Below are 18,523 nucleotides of genomic sequence, written 5' to 3' on the forward strand. Positions count from 1 at the left end.
CAGCCAAGATGGAGTTGGGGCTTTGTAACCATCACTTCTTCGAACCCTACAAAGGATCGGTTACATTTATTTGATCTGTGAATGAATCAGGCCCTGCACAAGCTCCCATTCAAGATGTTGTGGCAGGAGCACATCCTGACGTGCGTTCACCAGCAAGATTGGTTTGCAGTGATCTACCTTAAGGACGCGTACTCTCATGTCTCAGACTGCCTGAACACAGAGCCTTTCTCTGGTTTGCTTCAGTCAGCAGCACGTGCCTTGAATTCGGGCTGGCTGACGTTTACTTCATCCTGAGACCCTGAGACACATGCCCAAAGTTACCACCAATCCCTTGGAGGAGGCAGACCCAGCCCTTGAGTTGCTGTGTGCTGTTTGTGCCTTGTGCATTTACATGAACTGCTCACAGAGCTTAAGTTGCTCTGAGGAAAACTGTGTCTGCTTTGGAGGTCAGCAGAAGGGAAAGGCTGTCTCCAAACAGAGGTTGGCCCACTGGCTAGTGGATGCCATCGCCTTGGTGTACCAGACACAAGGTGAGCCGTAGCATGTCAATAAATGATATCTTTGTTGGACAACAGGTTTGTAAACAGGCTCATACACATGCAAAACTGTATCGCACACATGCTACTGTAGTACATTTATTCAGACCGATTTTTTTGTGCACTGTACAGTCCTAACCGAACCAGTTCCAGATTGTATAAGTTGTATACATTTAGCGATAAACTCCTCCTCAATTTCACGTCTGCCTTCCGCGATGTTGCTCCGCACTGTCACAAACAAAAATATGTCAACAACTAGACTTTATCGTTATTATCGCGGCAAGACTAATTCTAATCGTGGTGAGAATTTTTACTGGTATATCGCAAAAGATAAGATATTGCCCATCCCTAGTGGCAGCTATGACCCTCCTCATGGTAAATACTGTTCTTTTGATCTTAGTCTTAGTACAAAAGATTATCTGGCTCATAACGAGGTGGTGGGTAGGTTACAATTTGGGATACCATATGAGCTTGCCAACATCTACATTGCCCACTCTCGTAACACAGTTTTGGTCTGCATTTTACATTATATTCACAACCTGGCAGCCGTGCACATTTTTTTTGCTGTTTTTGTTGTTTTAATAGAATTTGAATTTAATAAAACAGAATTATTGGAATTAATATTAGGAATTTCATTTTTTTTAATCAGTTTTCAAAATGTAGAGTGTTCATTACATTATAATAATATTATAAAAATTATAATAACTTAATACAATTTAATTTAATAAAAAAAGAACCACTATATATACAGTATCTAATTTTACCAGTAAATTCAAATAGGTTCTACATTAGTTTACTGTACAATCATGCACTGCCATAAACATGTATTTTATTTTTTTTAAGTAAGTGACAATATTTTTGAAAAAATGTATTGCATTATTTTGAAATGTATGTAGTCTGTAACAGAGCATGTGTGTCTAACATAATTCTGTATTTTCAGCTAAGCAGAATCATGAATATTTCTATTCTGGTGTCACCATTGTCCTTTTTATTTGGTGATTAGGAAAAAGACCAAGTCTATTTAAGTTTACACATAATACCAAAAATGGTAATACCAAACTTACCAAAGAGTGTTTTTTGTCATTATGACAATGTGAGAAAGAAATATTTAAGATTTTGTTTAGGTCACATTTCAGCAATCATTTTTAACTCATTGATCAAAAACATTTCTATCAATATACTATACATTTAGATAAGAATAATAAATATAATTACTAGAGCTGTCAGTCGATTAAAACTTTTAATCTAATTAGTTACATAATGTTTCGATTAATTTATCTAATTAATTGCAAAATAAATTTGACTGTGAAAATACCCACAAAAGATTATTTAAAGCTATATTTGTGTTAAATTAGAAAGTATCAATTAAACATTACAAATTGTAGCTTTAGAAAGAAATATTTTATTTGAGTCAACATAAAATGTATTACACATAAACATTTAGGCTACACCGACCTAACGTAATCTATGGAACATAAAAGAAGATAATTTGAGAAACCTCTCAGTATTTTTTGTTCATCCAAAACAGCTTTGTTACCAACATTCTTCAAAAACCTTCCTTAATGTTCCCCAAAAGAAAGGTTCGAAACGACATGAAAGTGAGTAAATAATGACATCTCTTTAATGTTTTTATTTTTATTATAATTTTTTTAATGAAATTATACTCTAAATAAGATACTAAATCTGCCAGTAGGTGGCGGTAAATGTCTTTATTCATTCAATTCAAACAACTGATTCATTCAGGAATTAAGTAAATGGCTCTCTTTATGAATGGGCCTTTGAATCATTGGCTCACATGATTCGTTCAAAACGCAGATTCATTGAAACTAAACACAGCTGTGCTGCTCGGAGATGTGCAACAATTCTGTTATGGCTTTAAAGGTAATATGTTCTCTGCAAAACATAATATTTTGTTTAAAATATAATGCAATATCAACTTCTTATTTACTGAACTGTTGTATAAAATCACATTTGCTCTCGTGGTATTCGGGACAAAATCAGCACTTGTGTCATATAGCTCTCGCTGCTCATGTGATATCGCTTATCTTTTGATATAAATAGGAGTCAAAAACACATACAGGGGCATTTTTGCACCAATATCTTGAGTTTTAGGGCATAACTGCATTTATGGAGTTGTTGCCCTCATAGACTGAATAAAAACATGGACGTAGCGTCCGTTACGTCACCCGTAGGTTTCTGAAGAGCGTTTTTGAAGCTCAAAGTTGGCAGAGCCGGCCGTCGCCATCTTGACAGCGCGTCACTCCCGAATAATCAAAAATTAGGCGAATTAGGGCAAAGAGGCGGGAATGGGTTGCTGAAACCACACCCACCTAGCTCGACGGTGGTGACAGTAGCCAGTAGCCCCTCACTGCAGAACAAAGATCCAGGGGGCGTGGTTGGATCCACATCTAGGGGGTGGAGATGGGTGGGTTTAGGGATCAGGGAGTGGAGACGGGTAGGTTTAGGTATATGTAAGGTGGGAGGAGTTGGATCTGGATCCAACCTCGCCCCCTGGATCTTGTGTTCTGCAGTGAGGACCATTTCACAGCAGTGGCAATCCACCTGTCACTCGAGTGGCCATGCCCTTAATTATGCAGAACTTTAAGGCTTAATATCATTTAAACGGATGAGTTATAAAAACAATTCACCCCCCTCACAGTTGTCATGAAGGGCAAAATTAGCTATATAGTCCAAAACCCCTTTTTGTACCAGGCTGTAAACTAATTTTTCTTCAGCTGTAAAGTTGGGCATTTTAACATGGGGAGTCTATGGGACTGACTCCCTTTTGGAGCCAGCCTCTAGCGGCCAGTCGATGAATTGCAGTTTTAGTCACTTCCACGTTTCACGAGAGAGACCGGAAGGTTGCCACTTGGTTGCCCTGCATCATATTTGTCAACAGTCAACTGTATGAAATGTAAGAAGACGTACAGGTCTGGAGGCACGGCCAGTGCATTAACTGCATTAAAATATTTTAAAGGGTTACGTTAGGCTAGGGTCAGGAGGCCTTTATTCACCCCCTGGAGCTGTGTGAGGCACGTTTTAATATGGATGAATGAGCTTTATTTGACTACTTTTAGACTGTTGAACAAAAACACACGCTCATGCAATTATAAAGATTGGAAGAGCAAGGACGTTTTTTAATACAACTCTGATTGGATTCGTCTGAAAGAAGAAAGTCATATACACATAGGATGCCTTGAGGGTGAGTAAAACATGGCCCTTTAATCGCGTTATTAACTAATTAATTCAGTTAATGTGTTAAACTGACAGCCCTAATAATTATATGAAATTGAAGTAAATTGCAAAAGAGTGCAAAAAAATTATTAATGATTTCTGACATCTAGACACCATTCTGTGTTTATTGACTTGTGACCACACGGTGAAGAGCACCAACAAAAATAAAATGAGCAAAATTGTCAACATTCTTTCATTCTGAAAGAATGGAAACAGTTCTCGTATGGTGAATGCTATGGACAGTTCTATCCTGACACACTTGTGGGGAAGTTAATGCATGTAGCAGTCCTGGATACTGCATTGAACACGGCATGTGTTCAAGTTAATTTGAGGTTGTATTAAACTGTGTAGTACTCACAGGCTTACCGTCAGCACCAGCTGGGCCAGGTTGACCCGGATCTCCTATTCTCCCCCGTTCTCCCTAGAGAATGTACAAATGATGTATTGTAAATGGTATTAACATAATTTCACTGGAAAATTATGATTCATTACAAATAGATATCTATCATTGTATCTTTGCCAATGGGTAAAAGCTAGTTTGGAAAAACAACAACATTTTCAAGCATTTCAGGGGTCATGAAATAGAGAATCAAAATATTCTTGATATTTACACATACAAGAGGTTACACTACAATATAAACATACTGCAAGTTTCAGAACGTAAAACTAACTTAACAGTTTAACATATTAATTATTATTTTCCACCCCTTTGAAACACCAGGATTTGAAATCAGGAGACTCGTAATATCACAATATCCCCCTCTACATGCTCTTAAATATGCATCATCACCGTATGTAATCATGTGTTCTGAACAACTCATGTCTGTCCATTAATCACAAGAGCAATACTGCTGTTGGAGTAAGACCATCAAACTCAGAAACTCTCAGTGGATGTAAAGAAACTGCAGCTCCAAAAACTTTTACATAGCCTTCCTAAAGATCCGGGAATTAGCAATGAATGGTGAAAATGAGGATGGAAAATTATACTTTATACAAATATTGGATATTTTTGGTATAAAAAAAAAAACGAACCTTTATAAAAATCTGCATTTCATGATCTCTTTAAGGCATTTATTTATTAACACATTTTTGTATTATTATACAAGAACTTTTTTGGCCTCTTGTTTGAGAAAATGACCGGAATAATAATAATACTTAATAATAAGTGAAAATATATAAATTATAGTATAGCAATGTACTCTGTCTGCAACTCTTTTAATCGCCACACACAGTCAAAGTAATCTTTCTGCAAACTATTTAGTATTCAGGGCCATTTTACTGTGATCACCTGCTGAAAAGCAGCATGTGTTTTCAAGCATAGGCTTGACCTTATAAACTTCAAACTTGCCTTTCATGCAATGACTTCTGATGTAATGAAGAGATTATATAAACTGTGCTGTTGTATAAACCGACCAAAGAGATTGAGGGAAAGATTATTGTACCTTCATTCCTGGTGCACCAGGTGGCCCAGGTGGACAGATGCATGGCTCTGGGGTTGGATCAATGTCACCTGGTCCATTAGCACACTGAAGAAAAAACAACAAACAACATTTTACCATGGTGCATTTTGTAAAACATAAAGCATCAGACATCATTTCCTCTTTGTGGTATAAGCTAAACTTTGTGGCAAAACCCAAAACAGCATACAATTTCTTATTTCATGGCAGCCATTTTTGTCGAATTATTCATTCATTCAGCAGTACGGCCCAGTAGAAATACAGCACAACACAATTGTTCAACCTGATGTTGACATAAGGTGCTTTAAAGTCAGCATGAAATCTAAATAAACTATTTTTATTTTTATGGAACATTGCACTGTTTATTATAAATGGTTTATTTATGCACATCATTATTTATTTGTTTATTTTAGATCATGTGACATCATAGTCTTGAATCAAAATAACTTCTTCCCCTCGCAACAACATCTCTTCTCTGACTTGTGCACTGGCGTGAGGGTGGGACAATAATCCCTCCCCTCCAGCAGTATGCCACTTACATGAGATCACAGCAGTTAGCAAACAACAGTGACCCAATCAATTCACCATGGACAAAAATTAAGTCGTGACCTACATTTTTTTCCTCATTTGTCACAATAGGGAAGAAAAAATGATCTCAAGTTTCATGCCAACTTTAAGCCACCATATGATACACCAAAAAGTACCATGACACTACCATGATTTTCTTTTTTTACATAGTACCTTGAAAGTACTATGATATGTTTTAAAGTACAGTAGAGTAGCATGGTATTGCTAAAGTAGTTTTATTTAAGCAGTTTGACTGAATGCTTTTGTCAGTGAGAAGGTTCACACCAGCATCATTCAGACATTCATTCTCAAAGCTGCTGACAGTCCACTGCAAGATTTTTCCAGCTTTTACAATACTTAGACACTCCAAAAAAACATGAGGCAAATCTTACCTCTGCAATTCAAAATGAGATTAGCAGTTACTTTTTTGAAAGCGAGCAAAGCCATCTTCAAAAGTACATACCTCTCCATCCTAAAAATAAAAGGAGTGAAAATACGTAAAGGGGCTAGGGCAAAAACCATAACTTAGCTTAGAGGTGCAAGGCTTTACTGCAACATGCGCAAGCAGAAATGGAAAATGATGTGAAATAAAGTGTTTGCCACAGTGTTTATATATGCCCTACATCTCTAAACAGTGAGTCTGAAAGAGATTGGAAAATAATGCCAGGTCAAGCAAATTCAGTTAGTGAACTGAGAACAATGACAAAGCCAGTGTTTCACAAAGATGTGATTGACTTTCTAATAAACGGTTCTGAGCAAATATCATGCTCTGTTTGAACATATTAGATAAGATTGGTACATTAAAAACATTCCAAAACACGTTGGACTGGAATTATAGGAATTACAAAAATAAATAAATGAACAAAGTCGTCTGTGTTTTATTGTTTTACTTCTCAGTTTTTTAAAGAAAGAATTGTCTGGTAATAAGATAAAATATTTTAAATATCAAGTCAGTGTTAATACAATATGACATTAATAGGTGGAATATATTTGAATGGGCCAAAACAGAAACATCCAAGATTCTGGTACTCACAACTCCAGGTATTTCACAGGCTGTTTCTCTGTTATTCTGCTCAGGGTCACAGTAGATTCTGAGTTTTTGTATTTCAAACTGTTCAGAGAGAGAGAGAGAGAGAGAGGGAGAGGTAGTTTTAGAAAACTCAAGGCCTGGGGCTGGGGAAAAGGGGAAAAGGGGAAAGGTGCTCCATGTTGCATATAAAACACATTTGGTGTCAACATGACATGCTGTCTGATTTTCCAAAGGAACACTGCTGTGTTGCACATGTTGAAAATGTTCCATGTTATGTTTATTATTTGGCAAAAGATCACAAATACACAACTATTCCAATAGCTTCCAATATTCCTTCATAAAGTTGTATAATATGCTTTGTCATCATTTTGTTAACTTTATACACCATAAGTATTAAAACCAATATCATATGTTTACTCTTTTCCTTCATTTTTTATTTATTTTTATTAGGGATGAGAATTAGTGTTTGAATGAAAAAGTCATTTACCATTATACCTTGCTACGTGTACTGCGTTAGGCTAACCGAGACTTGTCATTTACACTTATATATTGTTGCTCTTTTGTTAGTTTTGACTGCCTTTATTGTCCTCACTTTGGATAAAAGCGTCTGCTAAATGACTAAATGTAAATGAATGAGCCAAAGAAAGAGTGGTGAATTAATCAATTTCACATTTAAATTACATATGACACAAAATTATACTATGGTTCAACCCTCTACGCACACATTGTCAATAGAATCACTAATTTATTTTCTTAGTTTACTCACCAGACTGTGTGAATAATGAACGATACACGTTCATTCATAAACTGTATGATGAACGATTTGGTATATGCTTATCTTCACAAAGATACACTCATATTTGATATGATTTGAAAGCATAACAAAACTTTTAACAAACATCAGTCAATCAAGCATTTTTTTATAGGCTAGTAGTGATGATCAACACGTTGATAACAAAATACTACTAATTATACTACTACTAAAATGTGTTTGTTGGTGGGAAATTTTTTTTATAACTGGTCAAATTTGTACTTAAACACAATAACATGTCATATTAATGAAATAACTAAAGTAACTGGTCACATACAAATGTTTTAATATATCAAACATCTTCAGTTGTTTACTTCCCGCTGTGTACATGCAAAAGAAACATGTATTTTTAAAATGTAACTTTTTCTAAACTTTCCATTCTGAACCTTCACTTCGCACATTTCTCACAAATCAAGTGAAAATGATCTTCGCAGACATATAAAAACAATTCACATTGCACTTTCTAAACATTACATTTAGGAATGTTTGCACCTCCCTTTGTTTGGGCTTTCAGCTCTCCTTTCTTGGTTCTATATTTAATAAAAAAAACTTTAACGGTTAAGTATGCATGTGGATGGTATAAACATCAAGCAGCATGCATATGTGTAGTATGAATGCAATCTGAATGTACTACGTCCACCATGCTGGCATTGTCATTTGAGCTACAACGTGTGTTCTGTTGTTTTCCTGCCATTTGCGATCCTTAAAGTGTCCAGTGGATGTTAACTTCAGAATGTTGGGAGAAGTAGGTCATCTGGTATTTTTGCCTACTGTTTTACAATACCCTTTATGCATTCAAGGGTTAACTCAATTATTGTCTAAAAATCATTACACTGCTCGGTTCAAATTAACCCAAAATGGGTTGGAAATTAAAAATAACACAGTATGACTACAGGGGTTGAGTATCGTTTAGGTTTTTTACAATACCAGTGCCAAATCGGTGTACCCTCTTGCAGAAAGTCCACATATGCATCACAGAAGTAATAGAACTCATGACGCTCCAGGAAATTCCTAATATGGGCAAAGGTATCTACCTATTACTGTAACTAAATTTTAAAAAAATATAGAAATGCTTTGAATTATGAAACATGAAGACAATAAACACACGACTGTGACAATATATGGTTCTCTTTTGTTGGACAACAGGTTTAGAAACGCTTCTCGTTGCAAGTTATTAATTTAAGAACATTTAATGGAGGCTACCAGCTGCCAACAGAGCAAGTACAACTGCTGCATTCACGCAATCCTCGATAGTTTTCTGATTATTCTAACACCACATGAATGCAGAATTTAACATGTACATTTAACTAGCGATCACACTTGGTGATGTTATGTCCCTTTCGGAGCACCTGGGGCAAATATTTCAATTGACAGCTCAGGCATTTAAGTGGCACTGAAATGAGGCACTGAAATCTGTTATGATTCATATAATACATACATGCCGGATTTCGGTACCCAACCCTAATGACTACAATAGCAACACAGACAGTAATAATCAAAATTCAAAAAAAGCATTAAGCAAAAACACCCAGAAAACAGCTTAACTGTTTAATAAAATAGCTTTTTTTGGTTCAGGCATTCTAGGGTTAAATCTAACAGCCCGGCATGTTGGGTCACATTTAACCCAACCCAGCTGTGTCAAAACTACCCAGCGCTGGCTTGCCAAAATGACCCAGATTTGGTTGTTTTTGATCCAGCATTTTAGTGTACAGTCATAGCCAAAGGTTTTGGCAGTGACATCAATTTTGTGTTTTGCAAAGTTTGCTGCTTCAGTATTTGTAAATTATTTTCCCACATGTTTCTATGGTATACTGGAAAACAATGGTAAGCATATCACAAGTTTTAAAGGCTTTTATTGGCAAAAAAAAAATATATATATATATAATGAGTCAATTCACAGTGTTGACCCTTGTTCTTCATAACCTCTGCAATTCGCTCTGGCATGCTGAATATTAGCTTCTGGGCCAAATCCTGACTGATGGCGATCCATTCTTGCCTTATTAGTTCTCGGAGTTGATCACAATTTGTGTGCTTCTGCTTGTCCACTCAGTCCTTGTGAGGACTGACCACAGGTTCTCTATGGGATTGAGATCCTGGGAGTTGCCTGGGCACGGATCCAAAATTTCAATGTAATGATCTTCGAGCCACTACTTCAATCACTCTTGCTTTGTGACATGGTGCTCCATCATGCTGGAAAATGCACGGATCATCACCAAATAGATCACTGGAAGAAGTCGCTCTTGCAAGACGTTTTGATACCATTCTTTATTCATGGCAGTGTTTTGGGGCAGAATTATGAGAGGGCCCACTCCCTTGATTGAAAGGCAACCCCTTTTCCAGATGTCCCAAGCAGTTGGAAGGGAGCTTCAACAGAGAAATTAACTTTGCACCAGTCTTCTGCTGTCCAATCCTTGTACTTCCTGCAGAATTTACGTCTGTCCTTGACATTTTTCTTGGAGAGGAGTGGCTTCTTTGCTGCCCTTCTTGACACCAGGCCGTTGTCCAAAAGTCTTGGCCTCACGGTGCGTGCAGATGCTCTCACACCAAACTGCAGCCATTCCTGAGCAAGCTCTGCACTGCTGGTGACACGATTCCGTAGCTGACTCCTCAGGAGGAGACGGTCCTGGCGCTGCAGTCGAGCCTCTCTCCTTGAAGTTCTTGCTGATCCGGTAAATGGTTCTTTCAGGTGCAATATTCTTTATAGCAATTTCCTTGCATGTGAGGCGTTTTGATGCAATGCCATGATGGCTGCACGTGTTTCTTTGGAGGTAACCATTGCTAACAAGAGCACAATGATTGGAAGAACTTCTTCCCTCCTTTTATAGCAATCAGTCTGCTCTTACCATCTAATTGGTATGATAATGATTTTACCTGACTAGTACTAATTCACACTTTCACATGTGCTGCTGATATGATTAGTCAATTAATGTTAGCTGGTCATTTTGCGTCAGGATCAAAAAACAGTGTAATTTTTTTGTTTGTTTGTTTATGAAAAGTTCATTTTTTGGCCAATGAAGCTTTTAGCAATTATTTAAAATGCATCTGATCACTCTACACAATAATCTAGAAACAATGTGAATGAACACCACAACAGCTTAAGCGGTATGATAATGATTTTACCTGACTAGTACTAATTCACACTTTCACATGTGCTGCTGATATGATTAGTCAATTAATGTTAGCTGGTCATTTTGCGTCAGGATCAAAAAACAGTGTAATTTTTTTGTTTGTTTGTTTATGAAAAGTTCATTTTTTGGCCAATGAAGCTTTTAGCAATTATTTAAAATGCATCTGATCACTCTACACAATAATCTAGAAACAATGTGAATGAACACCACAACAGCTTAAGCTGCAAACTTTGCAAAACACAAAATTTATGTCACTGCCAAAACGTTTGGCCATGACTGTAGATTGTAATAGGTTAGAGCTGTCCATCGAGACTGCTGCTAAAGCATTATTCCTACCCACTACTGAAACTTAGTCTTAGGGGGCTTTCACACTAGCACGTGTGGTGTATATTTTATGTCAGTGGATTTGGATAATGTGAGCACTGTTTTCTGAACTCAGGTGCACACCCGCGAACCGTACCTGAGTCCGCCAAAAAGGAAGTTCTGGGCTATGGTTCATGAGAACCAGGATCCAGGTACAAAGTGAAGCAAGCAAGCATCCATTCATTTCGCATAGTCGTTACCTAGCAACAGGAGTAAACAGCTGCCATGCTGATGATTTAAATGTATTGCGGTTTGGAATCAAAAGCTACATTCAGCACAGACAGGGGGAGGGGGGATCAATCGAACTTGACTCGAAAATAGACGTAGGGGGGTCCCCCAGATATTTTTTTTGTAAAAAATTATAATGACAAATCTGATTAAGCTCACGCAGTTAGGATATGGTACATTTTGTTAAGTAATTATTTACAGTCATTCATGTGACTGAAGTCATGTTTTTATGCTGTCAAAATGTAAATGCCTCAATCAGCGTCAGTGCCAGAGCGCACAAAGTGAGGGGGTATGCACATTTTTTTTTGGGGGGGGGGGGACTTTGAAAAGAAAATAACCTGTTTCTGAATATTATTTTCATTTATATTATGTATACTACTAGTGTAGAAGTAATTTTCAGATGCAACGAATAAAACGGGAAAAACACAAAAACGAAACTTGTAAATAAATTTGATATATATAGCCTACTATTTAATAACATATAGCCTAGTATTATATATGAATACACTCTAAAAAATGCTGGGTTGTTTCAACCCAACATTTTTTAGAGTGTAGGATGTTCATCAACTGATTGCAGGCGGTCGGATCAGTGTTGACAGCTCCATAAAATAACCTACTGGAAGCTCTCTAGTTTTGGTGTATACAGCTAAAAATATGAAAAGTACAAACACAATAACATTTACAGATACTTCAATTTCTGAAAAAAAGAATGTAGTAATTGATGTCATAAATACATCAATAAAATTAATTTATATAATATTTATAATGGATAAATATAAATCCAGTATATAATATAGGCTTAGCTATAAACAAGCCAAAACAAAGCAAAACTGAAGGTAAAGTTAGGCTCATATCCTACCTCTCTCATTCGGCACAAATCCAATCGTTTCCATATTCCATATGTTTTTGAAGCTATATATTAAGGCTATTAGGTAAAATAGGTTTTGCAGTTCACACGTGTTCCAGTGTCGACAGAAAAAATCATAATGAGCAAAAATATTCCACAGTGGACCGGTGCTTACGCTGATTGGCATGGTTAACGGTTGCGCTGTTTGCAATGGGTAGTGTGCTCGTGAGGCGCCGGCGCGATCAAACAGTGGAAACGAAGACCTACTCCGTCATTTTTGGTCATACAGTAGGCATACAAAACTGTAAAGTGCAAAGTGTTAGCTGTTTGAAGATTCAAGAATATTAGCAAAGTTTATTAGAATTCTTTCTAAACTATCCATTCTTATTTCGCTCTGGAACCTGAACGAGAAAATTTTTTTTAAATGAAAACCGAATACTAGGGGGGTAATAATCTGGCAGGAGTCAGAATTCGGCACAACACCAGAGCCGCTATGGTCCTGTCAGTCTTGCGCTGTGGCTCATGCTGTATGAATTAAGCGGATGCTTGTCTACTGTCCAACTCAACCTTATAGCCTTATAGGGATAGTTCTGTCATTAATTACTCACCCTCATGTCGTTTCAAACCCGTAAAACCTTTGTTAATCTTTGGAACACAAATTAAGATATTTTTGATGGAATCTGAGAGCTCTCAGGCCCTGCATAGACAGCAATACAACTGAAATGTTCCCAAGTCCAGAGACGTAGCAAGGAGATCGGTAAAATAATCCATGTGACATCAGGGGTTCAACCGTCATTTTACGAAGCTACGAGAATACTTTTTGTGCGCAAAAAAAAAAAACGACTTTATTCAACAATTCGTCTCCTCCGCATCACCCTGTAGCACCATTTTGGAGAATATCAGCTGAACGTAAACAACCTATGCTGTTCTGTGTCAGCTGTGTCACGCCGAATCTGTTTCCTACGTTGTTGTGATTTGATCTGAACGAAAACAGCGTATCCGTGTGACGCAGCTGACACAGAACAGCATGATGCAGAGGAGACGAATTGCTGAATAAAGTCGCTTTTTTTTCTTAATTAATCAAATTAAGAAATTTGGGATACCAATGCCCCGTAGTGCACTCCATAGTCTCAGCTAAGCAGGCTCGAGCTTTTGCATCGATTGTGTCCAAGGCTTCATCAGATAGCCATATAGGCTTCCGACGTGATCTTCTATAGCCTACGATGTCTTTGGCGACTGTGTGGATAGTGTTGCCCATGCAGTCTCGATATCCTCAGAAAGTTCGCCCAGCGCTGAGAACTTATTCTCGATGGTGACCTTGTAGCGCTGAGCCATCTCGAGGTTTTCTACCAGCATTTGCACATTGAGTGTTGGCTGTGGCTTATGCTTATATACGGGTCTAAATGGAATTGCAATGGCCTCAATAAGGAGGCGGTGATCACTATTTGCTGGTGCCTCTGCGCCACAGAAAACTCTGTAAGATCTGACAATACCGAGTGGTCGTGCAAGGATATGATCCAGTTCCTTCCTAGTGCGGCCATCATTAGATATCCATGTAGACCTGTGGATATCTCGTCTTCGAAACCACGACCCGGTGGCCATTTTGCCCTCAGAGGAACATAGAGAAAGAAGACGGCCTGAACCTGGATTCGCATTCATGTCACCGAGAATGAGCAATTCGTCATGTTTTGACACTGACTGTATTGTGGAAGCCAGCTGGTCGTATAAACTCTCCTTTACCATGACGTCAGCGTCCTCTGTTGGGGCAAGATACAAAAAGCTCCGACATGGAGTGGATAATTATAGTAGAAAGATGGAAAAAAAGAAAATTACCCATCAAAAAAGTCAGAAGCTTTCTATTGCCAGCTCATTTTTTTTCACTTAGCTTCACCTAAGCAAAGCAGAAAACAAGCAGTAGCCTAAACGATGTAATGCTTTTAGCGGTCTATAGATGCTGTTGAGGCATTTCCAATTTGACAGCCTAAAAACAGACTTCAGTCACATGAATGACTATGTAAGGGATAATGTACATCCAGCCGGTTGTTATCTCAGAATAAACCCCGACAGGGCCGCTTCGCGTCGGGGTCCTGATCACCCTGTCGGGGTTTATTCTGAGATAACAACCGGCTTGATGTACATTATCTCGCTTATTACACGGCTACTTGCCACATAAGTAAATAATTAGACGATAATTAGACGTCTTTTCCCATCAGTAATGAATGTAAAATAAAATAAAAAAGAAGATTGTTCTCGTGAGTGCGGATCATAATTTCCTAGTAACTCAACAGATTGACGCACCAAAATAAAAAGATCAAGTAACGCAAGAGCGCAGTGCAAACGACATTGTTAAAAAATAATTAGACGCAAAATATTAATTTGAGTTGAAATATTTGAACGCAAAGCTTCCATGAAGACAGCAGTGGCGAGCAAGTGGCAAATTCAAACTAGACTGACATTTAAGGGAAACGGTGCAGTCAAACGACTTATTACACAACATTTCACCACAAAAATAATTAAGGCAATAAAACAATTAAGACGAAAATGTTTTAAAACCTAACCAGTTTGTTAGTTCTCTTATAAACCATTACAGCGTACAAAACAATCGTAGCAAAATGGCAGCAGCTGCGTGTGTATGAAACGAGCGAGTCCGCCATACCAGGATGACATAATTAAATAATTGTACACCATTTTGAATCGCGTTTTAATATTTTATTAGCTAAACAAACGCAAAGCTTCCACCAAGAAAAAATAGTTCAAGCAAGAGTACAGCGCCGACTGCTGTTACCCGGATGAGCCTGTGTTATTAGCTTTTACCGGTTGTTATCGAGGGATAACATACCTCGGAATGTCGCGACTGACCAATCAGAATCAAGTATTCCACAGAGCCGTGTAATACAAATAATTAATTAACGAATTGTACCGTATCCTAACTGCGTGAGTTTAATCAGATTTGTCATAATTATTTTTTACTAAAAAAATATCTGGGGGACCATCCTACGTCTATTTTTTATTATTTTTTTTAAATCTGTGCTTCTCATCTGTTCTGAACTGTCTATGAGTAACGCAGCTTCACCATACAGATTTAACTACGCACAACTAAATAAAACAGGCTGGGTGATGATTCAAATTTCTGAAATAAATATTTCTGCGAAACGCATTAGGTTGCACAGAAGAAAGTACACGGACCTATGTGCTATTCTCTCACTTTCTCTCTTTGTGCGTGTGTGAGAAGCACAGGGCTGGTGCTGGTGAATCCACCATTGTTACACTAAAGCTTTCTGTACATCAAATACACTGCAATGAGATTACTAAGAATGTGAAACTCTATCATTTTTTTGTTCACTGTAGGTGAGTGAAAATATAGCTGTAGTAAATTAATTCTTAAGGTCCTGGCACACTGAGTCCGAATTTTTTTAGTTTTTATATTTTAGCTGTCCTAAAAATTAGCCACGCACAGAAACCTTGCACACTGAGTCTGTTGTGTATTAGTTAATCTGTTGCAAAGAAATTCACAAAACCATACAAAATGGAGTCTTCAAGCAGTGAGGATGATTTTGTTGTCCTCTCTTCTACAAAAAAAAGAAAGGAAATATTGGGTCCATCCAATCCTGAGATTGCGTAGAGAGGAAGGAGAGTTCCACCTTTAAGGAGCTACGGGGTTATCCCAAGCGATTCAAAGTTTACTTCAGGATGTCAGTGGCTCTGCTATCAATTGTCACAATCTGTCTTTATATTCCATCTCTTTGTATTCCGCACTTCGTTTATCATACAGTGCTTTGTGCTGTGAGAAGAAGTGGCTCAATTTATCAGACACCATTCTGGATTATGATGTTTGCTTGTAAGGTAGCTCTGAATTGTCAAAACACCTCTCAAAATGCTTGCTACGGATGCAAAATAAATAAATAAATAAAACGGAGGAAATTGAACCTGATCTGATTTGTTTTTTATGATGGATGAAATTTCTGAGGCTGTGTATAAATTTGATTGATACAACATGAGGTCGTATTTACTTTTCAACGTATGAAAGTTTCGGACGAGAATTTTGGATTCACTAACTCTAGTGAAATCTAACCAGTATCAAATCAACAGGCTAACAATAACCATTATTTAGTTGCCTAGTATGAAGTGTATTCGCATATGCGAGTGATGTACTCACAGTGTGGAGGGTTGATATTGGCCATCCCTTATAATGATTTGGAGAAAGCTAACTTCAACTATTTAAATCCAAATAAAAAATCTAAATGTTACCACTGCCTGTAAGGACACACATCATCACAACATCACATTTCCACAGCACCACCCAGTTAATTCAGTGAGATTTAGGTGAGATTTTCAGTAATAACGTACATTTGATTGGTGTTTATGACAAGAAATGACTGGTCTGTAGAATGGAATCCAAGAAGTCATTGGCATACTTACAGGTACAGTTGTTTCTTTGCTGACGTACTTCCCAACCTGTGTTTTTCCATTAATAAAAATACCATCAGGAGGCTCCAGTGCCAAGGTTTCGATTTCCAAATCATCAACATACAGAGTGACGTCTTCCTCTGTCACTAGAAGACGCAGCTGATGCCATTTTTCATCAAATAGTTTCTGTAAAATACATAAGGCAGAATGCAGATGATGGTGTTTTGTACCATTTACAATTTTTACATTACTACATTAAGTTCATATACCATAAATGAAATGGAAATGGAAAACCATAAATTATAAGGAAGATGAGAACATTTCAGTTAGGGCTGCCCCTAATAGTCAACTAACCATTAGTTGACCAGAAGAGGCTTGGTCGACCAAAATTTTATTAGTCACAAAAAAATAAAAATCCACATTGGCGAAGTCATGCAAATCGTTAACGGCTTGTCTATGTGGCAATACAGTACATCCGGCAGGACATCCAAATGCTCGCCTATCATTCATCAACCTCAAATATGACTTATCATCTGAAATATGTTAGTAGCAGCAACTTTACATGGCCGCTCAAACTAATGTTAACCTAGAGAAATGTGTGCTGTTCAAGTGTCTGTGTAGAAGCTGAACATTAGCGCTCACTGCAGGACAGATGGAGGCACCGGTGCGCTCACTTTCTTTTAAAATACTCCCTCATTTTTGCTCATACAGATAAGAGTAATACATCTTTGTAAAGACTCTACGTTTATTTGTGTGCACTCACAATAAAAACATGGCACTTTTGTAAAATAATGAAAGCAAAGATGATGCGCTTTCTGCTGTCTCGGTCTGTGAATTTGAGCGCAAAACTCCAAAACTCTGTGTATACTTGCCGTACAGACATAAAAAAATATATATATCTGTAGAGAGTGAAATGTCCACTTTCAAATAAGACAATTCAAATGGAAAACAAATATTCTCAGATTATGTAATCCGTGACATGCATACAGGTGTGTACCACTACTGCGGAGATGATGAGTCAGTGTCGCCGACTTAGTCTCTTAAACCGAAAACAAAAAGGAATTAATTAAAAAGAATTATTAAAATGTTAATGCAGCCTCCTTACTGTTTTTCCCTTACACATTCACAATCATTTACTTCTGCCTGTGAGCCGTGGCAAGATTTATGCATGCGCTTGAGCGCTTATTAGGCAATTTAAGGTGCATTATTATGATTTAAGTGGTTTATTAATAAATGTATGATTAGTCGACTAATTCTTCAAATGAACAACTACTAGTCAACCAGAAAAAATATTTAGTTGAGGCCAGCCCTAATTTCAGTAAACTTATTCTGAAAAAGAATTATGTGAATTCATGTTTTTCATTTTTCGTTAAATAATAAAACCTACTAGTGCTCTGTGTCGCTCAACTTAAGCGTTCTCGTTATTTAACTACTGGAGGATCTTTATATAAGTGTGAATGTGTGTTAAACAGAAAATATCAAGTTTATAATGTATAAAATTCCATTGAATATTTCGTCCAAATTCCACCAACATTTTAATCCAAATGGTGACTGGTAAGCCTGGTATATACTTGGTGTATACTCCAATATACTTGGCTGCCAAGGGCCTGGAGTCCACTGTTAAATGATTTTCTGTATGAAGGTTGTCTGAAATTGTTGTATCCCTGCTGAAACCAGTTTAGGCACACATGAATTTCCAGACTGGATTAGTGCTAATATAGCTGGTGGACTGAAACTTCAAGCAGCATGGTCTTTTTGGTGAAGCAGAACCATTAAGACAGCAGCACATCAAATGAGGATCCCAAGCATCCGGAACACAAAATTCAGTATGCAGGTGACAAACCATGCTGATCTTTTCAGCATGGATTTTTTTTAGGTGTATTTTGTGGAAATTTTAACAGATGGCGAATGAACT

At 37.4% G+C, this 18,523-nt stretch overlaps 1 protein-coding gene across 1 annotated transcript in view; it reads right to left on the minus strand.

Annotated features, from left to right (window-relative positions):
• Positions 1-18,523, minus strand: part of LOC107565055 (collagen alpha-1(XXI) chain-like) — a 90,854-nt gene that overhangs the window by 66,175 nt on the left and 6,156 nt on the right. The window contains exons 6-10 of the mRNA XM_016250238.1: positions 16,621-16,794; positions 6,828-6,905; positions 6,258-6,266; positions 5,213-5,296; positions 4,129-4,191 (exon numbers count right to left, since the gene is read on the minus strand). Coding sequence (XP_016105724.1) covers positions 4,129-4,191; positions 5,213-5,296; positions 6,258-6,266; positions 6,828-6,905; positions 16,621-16,794 — 408 coding nt within the window. The remainder of the gene's footprint in view (positions 1-4,128; positions 4,192-5,212; positions 5,297-6,257; positions 6,267-6,827; positions 6,906-16,620; positions 16,795-18,523) is intronic.

The sequence above is a fragment of the Sinocyclocheilus grahami genome, unplaced genomic scaffold (assembly GCF_001515645.1).
Source record: "Sinocyclocheilus grahami isolate Dianchi unplaced genomic scaffold, SAMN03320097.WGS_v1.1 scaffold978.1, whole genome shotgun sequence".
NCBI classification, from domain to species: domain Eukaryota; kingdom Metazoa; phylum Chordata; class Actinopteri; order Cypriniformes; family Cyprinidae; genus Sinocyclocheilus; species Sinocyclocheilus grahami.